General features: G+C 31.5%; 2 protein-coding genes across 2 annotated transcripts; one reads left to right on the top strand and one right to left on the bottom strand.

Moving 5' to 3' along the window:
- Positions 1 to 1,128: 1,128 nt before the first annotated feature.
- Positions 1,129 to 13,481, top strand: LOC134706840 (uncharacterized). Its single transcript, XM_063566149.1, has 10 exons — positions 1,129 to 1,568; positions 1,889 to 2,179; positions 3,382 to 3,666; positions 4,215 to 4,301; positions 5,012 to 5,344; positions 6,004 to 6,297; positions 10,662 to 10,973; positions 11,336 to 11,356; positions 12,417 to 12,549; positions 13,361 to 13,481. The coding sequence occupies exons 1-10, from the start codon at positions 1,133 to 1,135 to the stop codon at positions 13,479 to 13,481; spliced, it is 2,313 nt and encodes a 770-aa protein (XP_063422219.1). The 5' UTR covers positions 1,129 to 1,132.
- Positions 13,482 to 13,631: 150 nt separating this feature from the next.
- On the bottom strand, positions 13,632 to 22,425 carry LOC134706841 (uncharacterized). The gene is made up of 9 exons (XM_063566151.1): positions 22,132 to 22,425; positions 21,836 to 21,937; positions 21,064 to 21,117; positions 19,424 to 19,717; positions 19,017 to 19,310; positions 17,729 to 18,004; positions 16,972 to 17,268; positions 15,266 to 15,404; positions 13,632 to 14,051 (listed from the first exon to the last, which is right to left on the bottom strand). Exons 1-9 carry the CDS (start codon positions 22,313 to 22,315, stop codon positions 13,919 to 13,921), a joined length of 1,773 nt encoding a protein of 590 aa, XP_063422221.1. The 5' UTR covers positions 22,316 to 22,425; the 3' UTR covers positions 13,632 to 13,918.
- Positions 22,426 to 25,111: the final 2,686 nt, after the last annotated feature.

Raw genomic sequence — 25,111 nt, 5'->3', positions numbered from 1 at the left:
CAAGACGCGCGTTTTGTCTTCAAAAGACTCACCAGTGACGCTCGAATCCGAAAAGTTTAAAAGGCCAAATAAAACACGAAGTTGAAGAGCATTGAGGACCTAAATTCCTAAAAGTGTTGCCAAATACAGCTAAGGTAATCTATGCCTGAGGTAGAAAAGCCTTAGTATTCCAAAAAAGAAAGTGCCATTAATGAGAAATATATTTGAAAAATAATCTTCATTAAGTTTGAGTTAAAGTAAACAGATCTCCAAAAACACATTTGATTTTTTATTCTTCAAACTTAGAAATGTCCCTGTCTAAAAATTACAATTTCAAAATGTTATTTGTTCCTTTTAATTATACAAAAATGAAGTTAACTCCGTCCTTTTTGTATAATGATAGTAAATTTGTTATAAAGCAAAGAGAGGCGAAAGATACCAAAGAGATATTCAAACCAGTCAACTGACAACGCTTTGGCTGAAAACAGGTCAACCAATAGTACATAAACACAACATAGAAAATCAAAGACTGATCAAAACAACCCCAACTAAGATTGTGGGTAATATGAAGTGCTCCAGAAGGGTAAACAGGGGACGGGATATCATTATTAAAATGTTATAAACACATTAAGGCAACTTCCTTTCAATTTTGATCGGTAAAATTGCTTTCAGCTAACTCGTCGATGTAACAAAGAAAAAGTGTCTTGATTTGGTTAAATAATACCCCACAATTTCTTATACAAGTATATCACGAATGATCGGGTACATATTAAAAAAAGACTTTGACTATATCCAGGATTACCCTCTATATTATTTGGTATTGGTACATTTGAGTAATGTCAACCTTTATCTTAAAACAAAGTACAAACACTTAATGACTTTGGTATGTTTTTAGTATATTATATTTTTTTAAGTATGAAACTAAATCTATTATACTGAAAGAATGCTCACACAATCAATTAACGAAATCGGATCGTTTCAAATCAATGCATAGTTAAAGTATAGTTCAATGAAAACATTTTTTTGTTTTGTTTTTTGATATGGGTAAATAAACAAAGCAAACAGCGATAAAGCGTGACAAAGACTAAGATATAATTACAAACAACTTTTAATAAAGGTCTTTATTAGTTATACTGTTTATATAGTGTTAAAAATGGAAAACGAAAAAGCAACATCTAATGATCATACAAAAGAGGATGATGACGAAAATCCAACGAAGACTGAATCAAATATATCACCAGAAATATTATTAACCGAAAAACAAAACAACATAGAGGAAGAGGACAATCAGCATAAACTAAAAGTTGAACCAACTTCAAATACATTAGCACGTATTCCAGACAGTGACAGAAACAGGGCAATAGGGAATGTGACCATTAACGAAAGTACCAAGCAAAACAAAGGTGCCACTACAACTAGAGACGAACTTATTATGAAGATAGAACAACTGGAAAATCAGAAGAAAGCTCTTAGACAAAAACAACTTATTAAAGAAATACAATCATTACAATCAGAAGAACAAACAAACCTTCAAGACGATTTAAAAGCAGATTCATTCGGAACAAATGAAGTACAGAATGTTTCCAACAGTATGTAATTATTAAGTGTCAATGTACATATTTTAACAAATTACAAATCTTTCTAGCAAAATATGGTAATGAAAATATATGTGATTAAACGATTGTCTTAAATTTATGATAAGGATGTAGTATTTTGATAATTGTTGTTTTGGGTTTAGGGATAGTTAGTCGCAGTCCTTGGTTTTTGAACTTACATTTAGTTTTCTAACTCATTACATCAAAGGGATTAGGATACAACTTAAATTGGTATAGATGCTGGTTATTTTAGTACCAGATTATGAATGTAATAACTCAAAGATTGTTAGATTTATATTTTCATTTTATTCAAGGTGTAGCACCTATGGCAACTGATATTTCAGCCCGGTCTAAAATTGATATGCAACTGCAAGAATTAAATGAGAAGATAGAACAGACAAGTAAATATGTGGAAGAAAGGAAAAAAGCAGACGACTTGTCATCTCTTACTACAGAAGAATTGCATACAAAAGTGCAAGAACTTAAACACAGGAAGGAGTTGTTATCCAAATTTCGACAGAAGGCACAGGTTATATCCTTGATACAAGATTTACATACACAGGTGTCAGCAATGAAGGAGAATGTTAAAACTATAGAGGATAAGAGTAAGTACTTGTTATTTTGTATTCTTTTTCTTAAACCTGCGATAAGTTTTAAATGCAAAATATTTATGCAAATGTCTTTTTTTCACGTTGCTTTCAATTGTTATGTTTTGGGCGTTTTCGATAAAGGTCGATTGACAAAAGTGTTGCGGACGCACGAAATATTTAAAGTCTTATTTTCATTTTTTAGCAACTCACTAAATTTGGTCTTTTGTATAAAATACCAGATGAAAACAATTGGAGCAATACATACATTGGTGTAAGCAATAAATCATATGCAACCGACTTACTAAGTATATACTATTTTGGCATGTTATCTACTCTGTGGTATGGTATTTATATTTTTGCTTGGTCAAGTAATTGCAACTCAAAGAAATACGGTGCAATTTTTGTTTTATGTTTAATTTACCATTCGATTGATTTTTTTTATATTGCCATTTGACAAAGGAGTTTGCGTTTTGAATTATCCTTTGAGTTCAGTATTTCTGTTATTTACTTTTTACACTGCAAACTTGTCGGAAAACAGTTATTTCCCCTTATTTCCTCCGATCTTATACTTGATAAACTACTTAGTTGGCTTTTCAGATCCGAATACTATAATAATGTCCTATCACGGAATAGGTAATCTGTCGATAATCTTTTTTCCAGAGTCAAAAGTGGTTTATATGAACATTGTTTTTTAAACATCTTCATTGGCAAGAATTGCTAATGTTTCGTATCAATTAAAACAAAACTCGAGATACCAAAGTGAAAATCAAATTCATAAATCGAATACAACCGACGAAATATGATAAACAGAATAGAAATATATACATGAAGAGGTATAGGGGAAGGGTTGAGGTCTCATAAACATGTTTAACCCCGCTGCAATTTTGCGCCTGTCCCAAGTAAGGAGCCTCTGGCCTTTGTTAGTCTATTATCACTTTACAAGTATACATATTTTTTAAGGGGCCAGCCGAAGGACATCTACGGGTGCTGGAGTTTCTCGCTACATTGGAGAACCATTGGTGGCTACGGCTGTTATTTGCTCTATGGTCGGGTTGTTGTCGCTTTGACACATTCCCCATTCCCTTTCTAAATTTTAAGATACTTGCATTTGGCAAATATGTGTAATATACTAGTAATACAGTATAAGCGCATATTGTTTGTATCGAAATTATTTATTTTTTGAATTATGTTTACGAATGTCATTTCTCTCTATACAGTTATTCCAAGTGATCGTCTGAAAGTGTATGCATTGTCACCTTCTGAAATAGATGTTTACTGGGACCCAGTAGACTATACAGACTTGAAGGCTTATACCTTATTCTTCAGAAAACAAACAGATGATAATACCGTGTTCCATGCAGTACATCCAGATGTGTCTTTGACGTCTTATGTAATAGAAGATCTTAAATCAGGGACAACATACGATGTGAAATTAGAGGGCCTTGCAAACGAAGGATATCGAATAATTACAGAGTGTTCCCAAATAACAACATTCAAACCAGGTATGTACAATAGTTTGTCTAAAATAAATCAAATATATAAAAGAAAGGTGAAAAAGGAAAATAGATATTTGTACTTAAATTATTATGTGAATTATATGATGATTTCAATAGAGCAAACACTTTTTGAAACAAAAACATTTATTCTTTTTATGAAACTGACTTTTTAAAAGTGCAAAATACCTTGAACATTTTAGTCTCACCAAAGGTGTAGCACCAAAACATTTTGTAAATGAATTATTAAATACACTTTCGTCGTAGAACGTGAAAGAACGGTCTGATTTATGTATAAAACACAAAACAAAAGACAATTTTGCTATACAACATCAAACGGCAACCCCTGAGTTACAGACTTGTGACAGGAACGTACAGCATGTGGAGAGCTTTTAAGTTGTTTGCAAGAATTTGGACCGTATTTATACGAGATATGAAAAATTATCAACTAAGAATTTGTTAAAATGTATGTTTTAAGTAATGATCAACTTCAATGCAGAAGATTTTATTTTCGAAAAAAGGAATATAATGATAACATGGAAACATTTGTATTGTAGTAAATGGATTTGCGTTAATCATAGCAAACCATTCGAATTTCCAATTGTCTCATCTAACGGATCTAGATGGTATTCAAACAGATATATGTAAGTTTATTGATATTCCCAAAAGAAATAAGTATGTTAATATTTAGAATTTTTCAAAACTTTTTTCTACAATCAATCCTACTATCCCGAACGTCCAGTTAAACAATCGACTACATCGTTTCCTTATACAATGCTTTTTCTACAAACAATATAAATCGTAAATAAAATTCCTTGCTCAAAATTATGAAACATCTTACTTTGATCCACACTAATTTTCATAACAAATACAATGTATATTACATTTTTGTAATGCCGGACTTTTTTTCTAATGATAACATATTTGTTGTGTTTGGTGGTTTGATATTTCAACAAACAGTTGTAATAGGTAAATATTGTGCAACTCTACTGACTGACTTGTTTTGTACTACATATGAAGCAGATCTCATACAAACATTAAAGGGTTGCTACTTGTCTTGACGTTTTTCTAGATATTCACACAAATATATGACTTTAAACTAGAATTGAGAACAGAATGATTTCAATGTTCCAATTGTATACCATCAACCCCGTCCAGATTTTTTTTTTCATTTTCAATTGATGATAAAGTTCTATGTTATCTTTGTTGTGTCGTTTTTCCCCTCTTATATTTAATGCTTTTCCATCAGTTTCAGTTTGTTACCCCGATTTTGTTTTTTGTTCATGGATTTATGAGTTTTGAACAGCGGTATAATACTGTTGCTTTTATTTATCTCAGTTTTATTATTTTTAAGTCAGCTTTAAAGAACAACTAGAAGGTTTTGGATTTGAAGTTTTGATTGAAGAAAATATAACTGGACTAGGAATAATTCAGGCAGTGGAAAAATATTCATCCCGCCTAGAGCAACATGAAAATGACTGCTTTATATGTGTTGTTACTGGTTACATGTATAATGGTAACATTTATGGAACAGACGGAATACCAGTTTTACTGAACAAAGTGTTTGAACCACTACGGGTTGCCGATAAGAAGGAACAAGACAAATGTGAAATCGGGGAAGGCAAAGTCAAACTTGTATTTGTTGATGCGTTTAAAGTACGTGAGCAAGTCATCGAAGAATTGGATGGTAAGATTCCGAATTTTGTATTGTATTAATTTCAACTGGTATGATCGAATAGTTTGAGAATTTATATTGACATGTTTTCTCCCCCTTCTTGATATTGCAACAAAATTGTAAACATTATACATCGATTAGTCACATTTTAGGCTTTGACCAATTTCTGTTTTATCAGGCAGCTTTATTCAAACAGTAGCTTTGAACTCTTGGCTAGGTTTTGGCAGTTGGGATCAAGTTTTTTAAAGCGATTTAGAAATTTTAATTTTTTTCTACATGTAGTAGGTACTCCTATTGGCGACTGGATTATTATATAGTACAGATTGCTAAAGCGCAAGGTTTGTGTTGGCATGAAACTGGATAATCACATATTGTTTTCTTTTAAGAATGACAAGTAGACATTGCATAAAAAAGATTTCAACCGAAAGAATACGCATTAAATAAAGTGGAATAGTACTGGGTGGTCTTTTTTCATAGATATCCTATATGTTTTCAGGAAAATTTGATATTTAACTGAAATATTTTGTTTTGCTAAAAGTAAGAGGAAAAATACTCAAAAAAGGCAAAACTTTAGAAAACCAATAATGATTCTTTTTAGTGATATGGTTATATTTCTTTTCTGTTCATGAAATTTATGCGATTGACTCATTTAGTTCTGTGATTTATTTCAGACTCGTTACAGCCAAGAGCAGTTCAGTTTCGATCGACGTCAAAGACAGTTTTAGAAGCTTCTTGGAAAAGACCGAAACTTTCCAAAAGGAAATTGAAGGACTTTAAGTTATTACTACACAACACTTTTACATCACAAATAAAACATGTACCCTTTAATCAACAAAACGATAGTTATTCCTGCAAATTCGATAAACTAAATTCTAATACTGAATATAACCTGGAAATTTCAGCTGATTTTGAAGATGGCTATTCTGGAAAGCCAGTGAAAGCCACATTAACAACGTTTCAACCACGTAAGTTAAATTAAATATTCATAGGTAAAATTAAGTTGTGGTAGACACACTTTTAATAGTATAATTAACTAAGTAATATTACAAATTTACATCATCATTTTTATAAATATATATTAATACACTATCATGTAAGGATGTGTGGTATCGTTACCCTTGAGGCAACTATTATAAGATCTAAAAAGATGTTGATTAGAGCTAATATAGATCCCCGTAATTTCTTTATATTTGTTCACACATCCACGGTGGGTATGGTTGTCCTGCGAGAGAACGTACTGTGCTGGTGATTTGGTCCTGACGGGTGCTGGTGATCAATGAAAAAATGTAAACAAAGACGAAAATGATGATTTTTGACGTTTTCACTCATACAAAATGGAAGAAAACAGTTGAGATTTTTCAATTTCGTTTCTTAGGGGTTCATATATAAACCATTAAAAAAACGACCCTCTAAACTGTTTCAGTAAGCGTAACACAAAAATGCTCATTTTTAGAAAATCTCAAACTGAAAAAATAAAACAAAAATGCTCATAGAGTCCGCTTTCTATACCGCAATCCACACGACAAAACAATTTTGTGAAAAAACATCGCAATTTATTAAAATTTAGCATTTTCACAATTTATTCATGTCCTGATACTGTGCTGGTGGGTCCTGTCATTGTGCTGGTGATTTTGGATAAGAAGTTGGTCATATTTGAAACAAATGTTACAAAATCAATAAAATTAGCCAGATAATTGTTGCCAACAGGATCTATGACTCCTATTTTAGCTCTTGTGCATCCATTTGGCTGTTTAATATGTGTTTTCAAATGATCTGAACTTGTATTACATAATAACACAAAAGGGCAACATCTTTCGTCCAATATCAGATAACAATTAATATATAGTATCTAAAATAATTAAAAAAATCCACAATACTATATAATTCATTTTATGTGTCAATTTGTTCGAAAAAAGTCGAAAAGAAGAGACTTTTTTTAATGTCGCTTTCTAGATCTATGCTTAGCATTTATTTCAGATGACATGGACTCCTCACCCTGATGACCCTGCTGCCTTTCATAACTTTATCCGTATACATATATTAATAGATAAACAAAAGGCTGCATGCAACACGTATTTTTGTATTTAAAATGATTCTTGTAACGAGAATATTTGTGGTGAATGGAAACTGTGAGGGTCACAATCTTAAATTGCTTATAAATGTTGCTGGAACCAGTTCCGTTATCTGATCTGAATTTTATGAAATGTGCAAGGTAGATAGACATTTAGATTTTTTTTACCGTCGGTAATGAACCATTCTGTTGATCCCATGCTAAACATAACAAAAATATCTGTACAAAGGTCTGTGAATTTTCTACAAAAATGGTGATTTTATTTTCACTTAATTCTCTTTTTCTACTAAATACAATAATGAACTATAAATAATAATGCTTTGCAAGAAGTTTCCCCTTGATATATGTACAAAATTATATCTCTATTATTCATTGTCTTTGCTGTTTTGATACTATTGCAGTTTGCACATTTCGGAATTGACAGGCCACAGGAGGGGTCATAAACCGTACACGAAAAGATAAAATATTGATATAAGAACTTAATTTGCATCTTTGAACCCCCACCCCGGCTTGTTTTTTAGGAGCCTGGGGTGTCTAAAAATGGTCGATTACAGACAGCCGAGTACGCATTTTACTTTCCAGGCGTGTTATTGTTGATTGTTAAAGTCCTGAAAACGGATAGATGGAAACAAAAATGTTTGATATATCTGGCTTTAGATTCAGTTTTTTTTAAATATAAATTAAGGCTACATTTTAATATAATAATTCTATGAATTCACAATATAAAAAAATGCAGAAAAAAAATGAATAAAGTGAAATATCTTAGTAAGGAGTCATTACTACAGAGATGGTGTGTTTGACAGACAAAACTTAAAAGCTTAGTGATATTACCAATATTAAAATAAAAGTGTATTTTAGTTGGGTATTTTTTCCATTTACTCATTTTCAATTATAATCAAGGCACATTTTATTTGTATTCATGAAAAATATTTATATATAGAAAAGAAGGACAAATTGTTCACTTCCTCCCCCGTAATTCTTTATCAAAAATATTTATTTTGAAATGAAAAAAAGCTAAGAAATCTTAATTTTATTAGTGTTCTCTAGGTTATCTCGTCTTCATTCTCTGACATATTCTAGCCTGCCCTTTCATAAAATAGTGATTTTTTTTAGTGTTCTATCGAACTTTCGAAAAAAATTTACCTGATAACCGTTCAGACAAAAAAAAATGTGTTGGAAAAATCTTACAGCAAGTGATTCTTAATAGCTATAAGATACATTTTTCTTTTACAATACAACTTTTAAATCTTACGGAAAACTATTCCAAGCTTTCACTGTAACCTCGCTCTGACTTATCCCCCCCCCCCCCAAAAAAAAACCCAACACCAAACAAACAAACCCGCAATACTATTGTCATTCTTATAGTCAGCACTCAATTGTTCACAAACAAATGTGTTTTAAGCTGCTAAAGACATGATTCAAACGCTCAGAAAGTCCTTTGTTCTTTATTTTTGCTCTCCATTTTTATGCAAAACCTTTTACATTTTTATTTTATGGATTATTGTTGAAGGTCGTACGATGACGTATCGTTGTTAACACATACTTCCTTTGGTTTCTTATGGAAATTTGTCCATTGACAACAAACATACCACATCATCTACTTTATATAAGTATTGTATAAATTACAACGTATTTTGGTGATCTTGCAAAATGATCGTAATCCCGAAAATCGTAAACATATTTTCTTATCTTAAAAGGGGGCAAGAAGGGTTCCATTAACAGGCCAATAAATAAGATTACAGTTAGTTTAAAAAAAAATATTTAAAAATAGGGGTATTTTTTTCTCTCATAATAACAGTAAACAGATTCACAACAATGTTAATTTCAAGAAAGCAGACAACAGCTAATAAGTCAATAATAGTACAGCATCAATGATCTTGAATATATACCACTTTTAACTAAAATATAAAAGCACAGAAACAGGACATAGGAGCACAGAACCAGGACCGTTTTTCTTATCACCAGCACAGCGTCAGGACAATTCCGTTTAACGAACTTGCACGACTTTTGCAATATAATATTGTTGTAATATACTTTGCATGATACTGATGACACATCAGAGAAAAATTAAGCAACAAAACAGTCGTTTTATTGCCGTTCTGATACAATGTAAACAAACCCACCAGCACAGAATCAGGACCCACCAGCACCCGTCAGGACCAAATCACCAGCACAGTACGTTCTGTCGCAGGACAACCATACCCACCGTGACATCGTTGTCAACACAATACTAGTAAGAGGTTTGGCAAGATATAAAACAAAGTTCTATCCACCATTTACTATATAAATTATTGCATGTTGCAATTCCGCTTTTATTTATCTTGCCACTACGGACTTTCCGGTTTGAATTTTCCTTGGAGTTCGGCGTTTTTTGTTGTTCAACTTTTCTAAATGAGCAATAACATTGTACTTTTAAAATAATTTAGAAAAAGATAATTTGATATAGAAAGATGTGGTTTGAGTGCCAATGAGACAACTTTCCATCCAAATAACAATTTACCCATTATAGATTGATTTATTGAAATCTAATACATCATGAGTCACGAATAAAGCAAACGAGGATGTTTGAATACGAATGTAGTATTGACGTCCACAGAAGGAAAAGTAACAATAGGGAAAGAAAAAGAAAATAAATATACCGTATACTAAAAAACCAACAACAAAACCAAAACATTCCTCCCTTTTATCGAAAATGATGGTTTTGATTTTACCTTGTGAAACTGAAATATCAAAGATTTTCAGTTTTTCTACCGAAAGTTGGTTATTCTTTCTGGGTACTATCCCTTCCTCCACCAATAAAAACTGACTGTCACGAAATAGCACAATAGTAACAATTGTGACGTTAAACGACAATCAATCAAATCTATTAAAATATCAAAATGAGACAAATGATAAGAATAGCTGTTAATGATTTTTTTAAATTAAGTTTCCGTGTCTAGATTTCGGCAGAATAATTATGAATATTGGATAATTTAGGCTAACGTGTTATCAAGGTAACGGTAAGTATTATTCATTCATCATTAAAATGGAATTCAGACAGAATCTTACTGAGTTTGGTCATTAACTGTGATTCAAACAATACAGGTTGTAAAGTTTGTCAGGGTAAGGTGATATTCACGTTAAAAACGGTTAATCATCTAATGTAAACCAACGATATTACCTTCTTAAAACTAAACTACATCAAAGGAGAAATTAAGTGGAGGAAAAGACTTCCATTAAATCAAACGAAATATATAACCCTTCACACATTTTTTTCAGAATTTATGCAGCCTAGAAAACTTTCAGTAGAAGCTGTATCGTCATCTCAAATCTATGTCTACTGGATACCACCAAAACCTGAGTCCCGGGCAGTTCTGGGTTATAAAGTGTCAATCAGGGATCAAACACACGAAGAGTATAGTCAGAAGATGACAACGTATACATGTATTGTGTTTAACGATCTAAAGGAAGGCACAGAGTATAATATATCTGTGACAACGATTGTAGAGGGGAAGGTGATTGACATTGAAACTGAAGTCAGAGACGAAGAAAGTATGCCAGTATATATTGATATAACAACACTAGCAGACCGTAAGTTGTGAAAATGAATAAGAATGGTAATTAAAATATCGAGAAAAGAAAAGAGTTATGCTTGTACTTGTATCACATCATTATTCAAAACATGCCTTAAGTATCTGATAACCAAAGTAAACTCCACAAACACACACGAAACTTTATTCAGGAATTATCTTTAATTTTCAAATAATACTATTCATATTTCTATAATCCGATAATTGAATTTTCTCAAATTTAAAAAAAATGCATGGAAGTTTGATATCTTATTTTAGTTGTCTATTTAATGCCATACATCAACCTTTGGGTAGTATATGCATGATATGGGATTTTCATATATTACTCTTTTTTTTTTTATCTTTAACTATATTTCCTTTCAGGAACGCCTTCAATGATGTCAGGTAAGTAACAACTCATCACAAGTTTTAAGTTTATATATATCAATAGCAAGAGACACTTGAAAACAACATGTTTAATTATGTCATGCATTTGAAGAAGTTTGCTAGATTAACCTTCATCAGGAACGCTCAAAGACAAACATTTGAAATCCGAGGATGTATAAGTACCGAAACCGTTACAGAGCTACATGTCAAAAATACTTAAAATGAATAGCCAAATTCTTCTAAAGTCAACTTTGCCTGAGGGAGTTGAAATCTTAGTTACTTGATAACTTCAAAATTTATAAACGGACAATTTTAGAAAAGTTTGTAAAATCATGTCAGTATGAAGTTCTGACTACTGAGCTGATGATGACCCCGGGGACTGATAGTCAGCCAACAGAGGTATCGACACAGTGATAAAAAATTGAAAACAACACGTTTATTAATGTCATGCGTTCGAAGCGCTTTTCTGGATATACCTTCATCAGGAACGCTCAAAGCCAAACATTTGAAATCCGAGGATGTGTAAGTCCCGAAACCGTTGAAAATCTATATGTACTGTCCCCGCTTCAGAACTCGCAGGATAAGTTTACCCCAAATTCATGTATTTGTTTTTGATGTTATATTTGTTATTGTCGTGGGATTTTGTCTGATGCTTGGTCCGTTTCTGTGTGTGTTACATTTCAGTGTTGTGTCGGTTGTTCTCCTCTTAAATTTAATGCGTTTCCCTCGGTTTTAGTTTGTTACCCCGATTTAGTTTTTTGTCCATGGATTTATGAGTTTTGAACAGCGGTATGCTACTGTTGCCTTTATTTTTCATGTTTCACTAATTGTAAGATTCTACATAGATTTTTTTAATTACATGAATAAAAGAGATTTGAACATTTGTTATCTACTTTTTCCAGTATTTCACATGCTACTGAATATTTATGTATACTAATTTTGCAGATAAAAGTTGTCAACCAATTTTTTTTTTCTTCAGCTTATTTTGGTGTTTTGCTTTTTTGTATATATAATGTATTTTACGTGCTTTGTTTGTGTATGTATAAGGTATGTTACGATTGTTTGTTGTGTATTATAGGATCAACAGTTCAGTATTTATTGGAAGAACCTGACTTTTTTATTGCATCTGCAACTGCAACTACTGCATACAAGTCTTCAACGTCATCATTTCTTAATACTTTGAAGAGGCATCTTGGAGAAAAATACGAAAAGTATGTTTTCTACATTTACTAGTATGGTGTTATTTCAAGATATAACATTGTGATTGGAAAAAATAAAAAGGAAAGATATAGTATTTAGAAAGTTTGCGAAAATCTTATTTTTTTCCCCTTCAGAACAGAAGATATATCATATTAAAATACATGCCCACCAAAGGATAAAATAAACTGTTTTAAAAACTTTCATCAACTCCGTTTCGGCTTTTTTTTTGTACCTTTATTACCAATGTAAATTGTATGCCAAACTCCGCTATATATTATTGCTGTATATGTTTATGTAAACTGTATAATTTGTGTATGTATTTTATCCTATGAGCTGTATATTTGCTTACGGAATAAAGAATTATTATCAAAAAAAAAAAAAAAAAAAAAAAAAAAAAAAAAAAACTCCGTTTCGGCTACACGCGACACACAAGTGGAATGAAAACAGTCGAAAGACCAAACTTGATTAAACATCATCAATAGAGAAAATAACACCTATATTTTTTTAAGGCCTTCTTAGTCCTAAGTGTTTAAAAACAAATGTGTAAATTCTGAGCTGTAATTATACAAATTCTGACCGTAGCAATGACAAACTGAGCCAACACAGAAGTCATGATTAAGGACTATTGAAACATCCACCGATGCAGTGTTTGTAAATGTCTTCAAAGATACCAAACTTTTGAATTCGGATTCGTACGCACTTCCATTATAATCGTGCGTTATTTAACTTCAAACATTTTCCAATATATAAAATGCTCAAGAATAGAATTGAATTATTCCGCTTTTATTTTCAAACTTTTGTTTTTGCATTATTTTTTTTCAGGAAAGATATACAAAGTATAGTCGAAGATGTCAAGAAGGAAATAATATGCTCATTGGACAATTATGAAATTCCACAGTCTGTAACAACATTACGTTATCCCGTATTTCTCGGAAAGGTTTAACGTTCATTTATGTATACATAAAGGTTCAGTTAAGAACATTTTTGAAAAGTAACCTTATTGGGGTTCGAATATTTGACCCTTCTTAGCATTCCAAATAAAGCGAACACTAGTCATTGATTGCAGAAAAGAAGGGGGAAAATACTACTAACTATATCGCATCAGAATGTATCTTAATAATATATAAACATTCAAAATATACGTTATGATATAATTCACATGCTCGCAGTTGTTTAGTGTATCATCTTCAAAGTTCAAATAGAATTGTAAATCTAAATCCATGTTGTTTACTCATAAAGAGAATGCTAGTCTTGAGTTCTAATCCCGAATCAGACGTTTCATTCATAAAAAAAATGTTGACGTTACACTCTTCAGTTGGAATTTAAGATAGTCACGTACAAGTTTTGTAATGTGATGTGAATTGCTTTCAATTCTGCATGTCAGGAATTAAAGTATATAGGTCCTGTCAGTGTTGAGTATAACAAAGCCACCTGTCTGACTGTGGTGTTCTCATCTGTGTTAACCATGGTATTTGCTTCTTGAAGAACTGTTGTTATATCTCTCCTTACAAGCCTGAAAAACAAATGAGACTTTGAACATATTGTTTCTTCACATAGCTACGTTCAACAAAAATTCAATTCTTAACTTAACTGATTTTATACTAGTATTTACGAATCTAAATTAATGTCTTAAAATGTTTTGAACAAAATACCTAGATCTACTTGCAATTATCAAAATGAATCAGTTTGCACGGGAATCATTGCGTTGCTAAAATAAATATATTGTAAAAGTGTGAACAGGAGAGTCATGCAGTTATATGTCATATGTTGTTTATCCTTAACACAGGAAGTTATATATATTTGCTTAATTAAGGGCATAAGATACAGTTAAAGGGGAGATAATGACGTTGCTAACGTAAAATGTTATTTTCACGACGTCAAACTGTGACATATCGGGAAAAGATGCATTTTTCGACTGATTTTTATCATTCAAACTGATTTAATTTGAAAACGAGTGCATGTACCCCGATTTTTTAAAATGACATCTTGTTTCATTTTGCAGGGAGATTATGTGAACCAAATTTTATAAAACTGTTAATAGTGCAATTTTTTTTTAATTTATATTAATATACAGCAAAAAATGACGTTTTTTCTCAATTCATGTTTGACCATTTGATTATAAATATGAGTTATTTCTGAATAAAAAATGCATAAATTTTTAGGATACTTATAAAATACAGAAATTACAATTGATTTAACAAAAAAACATTTGTGTTTATCTTTTAAAACAAAAACAGTTATGTCTTTCTTTCAAAGGGAAAATACTGCCCCAAATCCGATTTTGTAAGCAAATATACAAAATTTCGACCTCATTTAACTCAAAAAGTAGCATATGAAGGTATATTTTTTTTTATTATATATTTGATTTAATCAGGCAAAAAATAGCCTAAATGGAAATTTCCATCAAACTTTAAATAATGGATCAAAACTGTATCGTATGCCCTTAATGTAGAACAATATTTTTTTTCATAATTATTTACGCCTCTTTTTAGCATTCTGTTCTAGCACTGAATATAACCTATCTTATCTTAGGAACTTTTCAAGTGTATTTATGTGATGGACATTAATTAAAATAGTTTGCAAGCCAATAGAAAGATAGCATCAACTTCAATCTAATATTAGCTCGATATATTTGACAATATCACTTCAACAGCATTCAACATGATAAATATGTCATACAGTTCTTGTAGTAAATATCTAGTTCAATAGAATTCTAGTTGAACATACCTCGGATTGTCTTCAAAGTGATGTTTGATTGCCGAAAGATACTTTGAACCTTTTTCTTGGTCTAAGTAACTCCCAAAACGTGGTATCGTAGATATGCCAATTAAGAAATCTGGTTCTTTTGGAATATATGTGGATCCAGCTTAAAAAAGAAAATGAACAATTTTAAGTTTTGAAGCATTTAGTTAGAGAAATTCAATAAGATGATCAGACATTCAACAGTAATCAGGCATAAAATACAATTGAGGGAATTAAAAACTCGTAAGTCGAAGAGAGACAGAAAAAGTCATGAAGTTTTTTTTCTAAAAAAGTTTATCGGAAGGACCTTGTTGATAAATATTCCGTATCAACTTCACAAATAATACATGATGGTCTTGATGTATGGATTCTGCGTACTGATGTTGTTTATCATCTTCATCTTAACAACATGTATATTGTTCTTTCATTTGTCTTTGTTCTATTATTAATATTACTTTTACTGTTGAATTGTTTTATGAGATATCCATTTAACGTGGCTCGGTACTTAAACATCCCGTCAAGGTGTTTGTATTATCTGTCATTTTTGCTGGTGTGTTTTGTATATGCGACTTTTTGTGTTTCTTTGGTTCTTATATAATGTGACTCTGTACTTTAAAAAATCCCGTCAGTATGTTATTGTTCTATAATATGTCATTATGATATATTTCTATTATGAATTCGAAAATATGTTAAACCACAACCTTAAAAATTTTCTATCGCGTAGTGGAATGAACAATTTTTGGATTCTTATAAATTCCATAGAACTTTTGGACTATTTTAAATCTCGGTCTATATTCTGAAATTAGTTCTTACATACTTTTGATTTTTTAACCTTGTATGCTAACATTGCCCATGTGAAATTTTAAAATTGTTTATGTAAACATCGAAAGACAAAAATATGTGACGTACAAAATTTTCTGACGTCTAACACGCGAATCAATGAATGTGTTTGTAGATAGATGTTTTTGTGTTCTAGCTATTAAATTGTTCCTTTAAAAATTGTAACACGATGAGGACTGCTTTTCCACATTTTGACTATTTCATTTATTAACTCTGTTTAGTTCACGCATCATTGTAAATATAACGAAATTTGATGACACTGTCAACAAAGTGAGAGGTTTAGCGCTATAAAACCAGGTTTAATCCACCATTTTCTAATTTGAAATTGCCTGTTCCAAGTCAGGAATATGACAGTTCTTGTCCATTCGTTTTGTCATTTGATTTTGTCATGTGATTATGGACTTTCCGATTAGATTATCCTCTGAGTTCAGTATTTTTATGATTTTCCTTTTTATAACCTGCTTATAATTTTGAAAAATATAAGAAAAAGGATACGATTTTCTTCTTTAATAACTTACATGTTGTATAAAATTATACTAGATTAGCTTGTCGAGATTTAAACATTGGACAACGCATAATTACATGACAAACACACAAAGTATACTAAATGAAATACTTTAAAATCTTGAATATGAAAAAGTAGCTCGAATGCATTTAGTGGTCAACAATGAAGTAATCGTGCTTGGTTTTTTTAGTGAGAAACAAACAAGAATAACAGTGTACTGTGTTGCCTACGAAAGAGCTCGTATATGTAAAATAGACATGTAATAAACAAAGTGAAGACGTTTTTAAAAAGAAGTATTTGCACGGTGTTTCAAAAGTAAAGTTATATGGAGCTATTATTAACTTACGAGTAGTCGTTCGAATGGTTGTTCTTGCAGGCTCCTTCACTTCTATTGGTATATCAAACTTGCCTTTCTTTGTTACAACATTAACTTGTATTGTATATTCTGTATTTACATTTAAGTCCCGTAAAATACACGAAGCGTATTCAGTGTCAATCTCTTTATAGTTTCTAGCACTTTCACCCCACCGAACTTTGTATTTTGTTAATAAATGTTTGTGTTTCCCGTCTGGTGGTTTCCATCTTACACACACCTGTGTGGGTGAAATCACAAAACAATCGATTTGCTTTGGTTGCATGTTCTCTGAAATTTACAAAATTGTATGTAACTTTTGTCCTCCACTAAACAATTGAGGGAAAGATGACATGATTATGGTAACGACAAATGAACCATATAAATGGTCATCAGTGACACATACAAACCATAGCGGTAAACCATATCAGTGTGCCGTACGTAAAACATTTGATTACATAACTTCAACAGTTTACCATTGTTAACCCTTGATGCAATAGTAAGCAGAAATCCTCTAAATTAGTATATTTTTGGGAACCAGATGACTCTCACTTTGAAGATGGCATTCGTCTGTCATACACAGCCTCAATTTTGTAATTGCTTTATATCTATATATATATATGGTTTTGATAGTTAAAATATGGAGTGTTGTTGTTTTTGTGCAAGTGTTCAATATTTTGAGCTATAGTAGAAGAGCTATATGGAATTATATTTCGAGACATTGCATTTTGCATAACATATATATATATACCTTTCTTTTTCGTGTGGGCAAATAATTCCACTTCATCTCGCTGTCCGTTTTTTAAGACAGCTACTACTTTTAATTTGTATTCAGTGTCTGGTAGCAAGTGATGAAGTTGTGTAAAATAGTTCAGTGTATCTGGCGACGGACTGACTGTTATCCGTGATCCACGAAAAAATATTATATAATTCTTTATATTTTCAAAATATTTAGGTCCAATCCATGACACATCAATGCTATATGGATTCATTGAAACAGCATTAATATGCCTTGGCTGAAATGAATCTAAAACATATTGGCCATCAATAGAGAGTAATTTGTGGTTATAAGTAACAAATAAATAAACAAGGTACATAAGTATGGTCCCGCCACTGTCTATAAATGTAAAGGGAGGGTTTGGTGGTGAAAATATGTGTAACACCGCTACACTCTATATATGCCGGTCTGATGTCCGTTACATGTCATTCGGTGATTGTCGTTTGTGCATTATATCATATTAGGTTTTTTTTTTTATTTAAGAATTGAATGCTTCTTTTTGTAAATTTATTGGGTGGTAAAAGCGTTGACCGAAGTACATTTTGTATGAAGCGCGGAAGCGCTTCATTCTAAAAATGTACGCACGGTCAACGCTTTTACAACCCTATAAAGTTTCAAAAAGAAGTATTCAATACTTATAATTACATTTTGTTAGCTAAAATCATGAAATCACGATTTTTATCCAGTTTTATTTAATTCACATGTGCACTTTTTTGTGGGACCTCGTGTCATCATGCATGATAAATGTTATTGTCTGATGCAATTGTTTACGGAATAACATGTTAGCCAATCAGAATACCGTATTATAATGAAACTTACATCTAATGTAATTATTAAAGGTTAGAACATTACTCAGGCCATCTGTTTTCTCGTTTGAATTGTTTTACATTTGTCATGTTGTGGCATTGTTTAAGCTTGATCAGCAGTATGGGTTTTTATCATTGCTGAAGTCGAACGGTGATCTAACGACGAGTACTTCTATGTCATTTGGTTTTTGATGGTGTTTTGTCTCATTGTTCTTTATTTGCTTAAATTTGTAAAGATCACAAGATGCAATTTTGACTTATCAAATGTAAATTAGGTACTTACGTATCAAAGTAAGTAACTAGTATCATACTTATTATTATTTGATTACAAGATACATGTACATTAAAGGGAAGAATACAGTTTTAGTGTCCATTTAAAGTAATCAGCATTTTATGGTACATGTTCTTAAAAAACACATTGCGAAAGTTTGATACTTAATAATGGAATTGAATACCTTTTTCAAATGTAGAGCATTCAATTTCTTGAGATGGTGTACCTTTGACCTCTTTCCATTTTCCCGAAAGAGATCGAAACTTCCATAGTGGAACAACAATAATTCTATATGCCGTATTGTCTTGAAGGTCTCTAAGTATCAGAGAATTGTGTTCTGTGATTTCTTCGAACCGTTCTCCTCCTCCGGATACTCTATAGTAAACCATGTATCTTACTTCATCTCCCTCACCAACTTTGTGCTGAGACCAAGATATTTTGATTGAATGTGGAGCTAATGGTGTTGCATGGATTTCGACTTAAAATAGAACATATGTCAAATCAATTCAGAAATCATTAATGTTTTGGTCATGATATTTGTAAGATGAAATACATTTAATTCAAACTTTGTTAGATACATAGGTTACTTACAATGTTCTTCCACTCCTTGACAAGCATCTATTAAGACAATTTTAGGTTTATCTTGTAACCCTCTACTTTCACTGAGGGGTCGTAGCAAATCCTCTATTGGTACACTTCGTTTTCCATCAGAGCCATACAACACTCCCAGATTTCCTGAACAAGCAAACACACAGACAAATATATCATGGTAGGACTCTTGTTCAGCATAGTGTTGAACGGCTGATTTCATTTTTGATGCTTCTAAATTCAGGTGAGTAGCAACTTTGAAATTCAGATGATCCTTGAAAAGACTTTTCATGTAATCTAGAATAAAGGATTATAAAATGTTACAGTACTATTACATATTTTATACATTACTTTTGAATTACCTCATTTTTACATTGATGATTCAAACTGAGAAGAATCAATTAGCTCGAGGTTGACAAAACAAAATAAACATGTGTATATATAGTTCCAGAGAATATTCATAGTGTATTACTGTGTATATCACACTCATGTTCACTATGGGAAAGCATTTTGCAACATGGGGATATTTTTCCGTCTCGATAGAAAATATTTGTCAAATTATATGATAAAATAGTATTTTTTACGTAATTGAACGCAAGGAAACACTGTCTCTACAACCAAGCAATATCATTTTTTATTTGTGAATAAAAATAACACGGTCTGCGTGCACAGTATCATAATATGCGGTATATAATTTGCTGAATGTTGAAGTCCGAGCGGTGACATATAGGTATTTATATCCTCGAAATACACTCTTACGACACTAACTTATGGTAAAAACAAATACAAATAACAAATAAATTGTTTTATGTTCATTACCATTTCAAAGATGAAGCATAAGTTCTTCCTTTACTCTTTAGTACTCCATACGCGCTTTAACTGTAACCTGCGGTATGGGCATTGCTCATTGTTGAAGGCAGTACGGTGATCTATAGTTGTTAATGTCTGTGTCATTTTGGTCTCTTGTGGACAGTTGTCTCATTGGCAATCGTACCACATCTTCTTTTTTAAAGTTTGTGGTAAATTCTGAAAAGTGCTGTTTGAATCTTTTACAACACTGGGTCGATTCGGGGGATGTCACCAGCTCAGTAATCACTACTTTCATACTGACGAGAATTAAACAAAGCTTTATTATATTGGCTGTTGATATATTAAAAAAATATTAAAGAACTAAGGCTTCAACTCGTTTATGTCCTAAAGCTCTTCAACTGTTTCGGTTCTTGTATAAACATTTATCTTTGGCTATTAAACATTCGGCTTTGAGCATTGGAGAAGTATAAAATAAGAGCGCTTCAGATGCAGAAAGTTATAAATTGATGGGTTTTCTTTTGTCTTTTTTAAAGCAGTGGGTCGATACCCAGTTCTTGTCTTTCAAATATTTAGCTTTGAGGGTTCTGAGTAAAGTTTATTCCAGAAAATCTCTTCGGCCAAATGCATTGTATAAAGTGTTGTTTTCTTTTTTCTAGTTTTTCTTTCAATCTTTGTCTTATACACATAAACCTTATATCTCCATTTTTATTTCATAAACACCATACAGACTTCTAAGATAGTATGTGGTGATATTTGTTAAGGATACCCGTGTCGATGTCTAGTCAAATAAAAATATGTTTTACTGGTCTTGAAGACAACTAATCAGAACATACCTGCATCTTCTTCACCTGCCGGGTTATTAAGGTTTACAATGATTAAAGCAAAACCTGCAAATATAACACACTGAATAAAAAAGATACAGGTCTTTGAAAATCTTAATTCTTTGAAATATTAGGATTTTATCTCCCAGAAAAAGATTACCATAGCTGTTTTTGGCGAAATCTTGTATCTTCAATGCCCTTCAACTTCGTTATTTATTTGGCCTTTCAACTTTTTATTAGTTGGGCGAGTCTATTGTAGACGAAACGCGCGCCTTGCGTACTAGATTTTCAGTCTTGTATCTTTGATAAAAAAAATTACTGACTAGGCATTTGATCTTCTAAACATAAATTCATTATTACGGATATTATTTTAGATTACATAAAAGGTAACCATGTGATTGTAATAACTGTTTCAATGTACTTATGTACTATTTGACAAGTTGTTTAAACGAATCAATTTCACAATAACAAATTCCAAAAACATTTTAAAATTTCTTGAATTGTTTATTAATCACAATTCTTTTTACATGATAACAGATTCTGTATATTTTGTGATACTTGTTAAAACTTAGATCCGTAATGAGGAAAATGATTTCGTGTCTGATTTTGAACCTCATTACTGAATTACGGTAACCTAGCACGGTTTGAAATACTTCACTATATATGGTTTCCGTTACAGTAAAATTGCTACATTGATGCACAAATTACAATAATTCGTACTTTAGATCTACAGACACAGAAAGAACAATTTAGATTTGAAAAAAAAATCATAGTAATTATGTACCTCTAGTTTTGTCTCCCATATGATATGGCATAGGTGATACAATTCCGCGCTCGCCATCTGATGTCTCTATTTTTCTTCTCATATGATTCCGGTCGGCTATATCTGAAATAAATCATTTGAGGAAAAAATATACCACCCATTAATTGTTTTGACTATTGTCACGTTCTCGAAAATATTCTTGATAATTACTTATTTTGTGTATTGAACGTTGTAATTTAAGCATAAATTGCCTGAGAAGATTTTTTTTTTAAATATTTATATGGTAAGAATTATAAGTTGACTTTATTTAAACCTACTTTCTTCATACGTTGATATTTCTCTCTGTACAGAATCACTGTAATATCCCTTTCTTTTGGCTTTTATGTTAACATTCAATTTCGCCTCAGAAGGCAGATTTTCTATTTCGTATGTGTAATGGTTTTTCACTGGGTTGTCGACTTCGATTATATGCTGCCCTATTTTGTCCCCATCCTCTGTCATAACATCGATGATATATCGCGTGATTTCACTTCCATAATTTTCTGGAGGCCGCCATGACACCCTTATTGAGGTAGGAGAGATAAGTCGGACAACTACGTTCTCTGGGTTAAATATTCCTAAAAAAAACATAAAGGAGAAAAGGGTCATAGCTGCCTGTCATCAACATTCATAATAATCTTACTTATGCCCATACAGTAATGATTTCTGAAAGAACCACAACAATTTGATCGAGTAAAGCGTTTAAAGGATTGGATGTTAATCGTACAGAAGCAAATATGATGTTGTAAGGCTTTTTCAAGTCTACAGACAGTCTATTAAAACAGATCCCGAACTTGTATAAATGTAATTTAAAAATAAATATCTCGCAATAAAGTGAAGTTTAATGTTCTTGTATCGTCCTTTTGTATACTGTTTAACACATTAAAATAACATACCAGAACTATGTATTTTTAAAGCAATGTTTCAATAGTGCACATACAAGTTTGTGGTAACGGATATTTGTTATCATTGGTCTTTAAATATTCAGCAGCTCTTATTTGCCATCTGAAACAACTTACGTAATTTCCCTGTCAAAGATGAAGCATGGCTTGTTTTGGTCCACGATCGATAGGACAGAAACCCAGAGGCAGATGATACTGAAATAGATCAGGTACTGTAATACATCATGGAGTTACATATAAATGAACAAGATAAGAATAGCGAATTATTTCTGAACTATAATTGCTTGAATAAAATAGTACTTGTGTGCACGTCAATGAAACACTGAACTACAACATTTTTGGAGCCTATCAACATACAGCTATAAAAAATAAAGAGGTTGATGAAACTTAATTCAAGTTTCGATTCTCTATAAGTCTAGCCTCATCAGATCCGTACGAAGTACCAAAAAAAACACACAAAAAAAACACCAACTTTTATACAGAAAAGACGCAAAGTGTCGATCTAAACAATCTTGCAGTTACTGAAAGCTATTTTAAAAAATCTGGTTTTGTCAAACTGTTTATATTTACCTAAAGATTCGTTGTCTGATATTTTCTTGTGATTAACCCATTTCTTTCCATACGCTGGTGCAGACTTGAAACCTACAAATAATGATGTATTAATATCTCGAATAATATGCTGTAAAACAACCTCACATATCTTATCGAATGAAAACGATCTGTCAAATACCATTGAGGAGGTTTGTTTTGTTTCTACAGCGCAGTTATTCTTTTATATCTTTATAAAACTTATTTGCTGATCTATTATTTCAAAATGTATGGAAGGGATAAATAAAGTTTATGGATGGAAAAGTGTGTGCATGGAAACAAGTATTTTCTTTTCCTACTAAGTAAAATTCTTTGCGTCAAATAAAATGTATTCAACAAGTTACTGGTGAGGGAAGTACCAGGAATGTAATTGATCCTACCTGGTCCAATATTTCTAAGAGGTTTCTTTTTCACCACGTGAACATTTCTGTAATGTGGCACTGGGTTATCCAAAATGCTCTACAACACATTGATATAACAAGTTACAATTGCCTCAACAGTAAAAATTGACACATCAGTATATAGATAGAAAATTGATACATTAAGCTTAACATAATGAAGACGGATACTAGTTAGTAGCTAGTAAGCTGTACCAAATATTGTGTCAGAAACGCCTTCTGCGTTTGACATCTACTGTAAGAGGTTTCTAAATTAAGAAATTGAAAATAATCTCGTCAACGAGTCATGATATAAAACTTTTTTTAAATTGCCCGCTCTCCATGACACGAACAAAAGTTTTATTGTGTCGGGCGGTTTTTTTTTTGTTTGTTTTTTTTAAATAATTCTGTTGAAGAAAAATGATTTACTATTTATCGAATTGATTTGTTTATTTTGTTCTGGGGTCAAAACATGAAATAAAATTGAGAATGGAAATGGGGAATGTGTCAAAGAGACGACTACTATGACATTTAAGAGTCAACATTTATGACTGTATGAAGGACATTATCCGTCCTCTTTCGAAACACCTCTCTAGAGAACCCTGCATGACGAATGATAAAAGTTTCATTAAAAAGTATATATATAAATATAGAATTTAAACAAAAACGATTTTAGTACAAATGATGGGACTATTACGAGGTGTAAACTTTGGTCAGCACACGTTTTGCACAATGCTTTTATTGTAAAAGATTTTTGAAGTAATATGCCTTACCATTTCCTTCCATTTATCCCCTATTGATGACATCCCTGTTTTAATATGTTTTACATACTGAAAATAGAAATAAGGCATTACTTTAGAAATAAGTTAAATATAACAGTTATTAGGGGTACCAAATTATTTCTCGACAATAAGTTTATGATTTAGAATAGAATTATGTAAAAAATGTTTATCGAAGACAAAAAAACACGAAGAAAGTTTACAATTACTTACTTGTTTTAAAGTTTCCTGTTATCTTAATCTGTTAAAAATTGGTATTGTAATACTATCTGTCGTCAATAGAGTGTTCAACAATGGAACAATTAATTTGTAAGACTTGTATCAAAAGTGTCGAATATTAAAGTTTTCTTTTGTACAGTTAATTAGAGATCACTTTCCGAATGTATATATAGATATATTAAATGACCTGTAATTTAATGTTATAGTAGTACTATGTTTCGAGTCAAAACGGGGGATCATTTGCAGTACTTTACTTTTCTATTTAATTTTGATATTAAAACATGCCATTTAGTTTAAAGTACGGGTTGGTAAAACTGGTGTTATCAATTGTCTTTTCTGTGTTGAATCAGTCATGTCAGTATTGACTTTTAACAGTGCTAATTTTTTTTTATA

The sequence above is a fragment of the Mytilus trossulus genome, chromosome 2, assembly GCF_036588685.1.
Source record: "Mytilus trossulus isolate FHL-02 chromosome 2, PNRI_Mtr1.1.1.hap1, whole genome shotgun sequence".
Lineage (NCBI taxonomy): Eukaryota > Metazoa > Mollusca > Bivalvia > Mytilida > Mytilidae > Mytilus > Mytilus trossulus.
The sequence above is the reverse complement of the archived record's forward strand: the minus strand, read 5'-3'. Positions and strand labels throughout refer to the sequence as shown.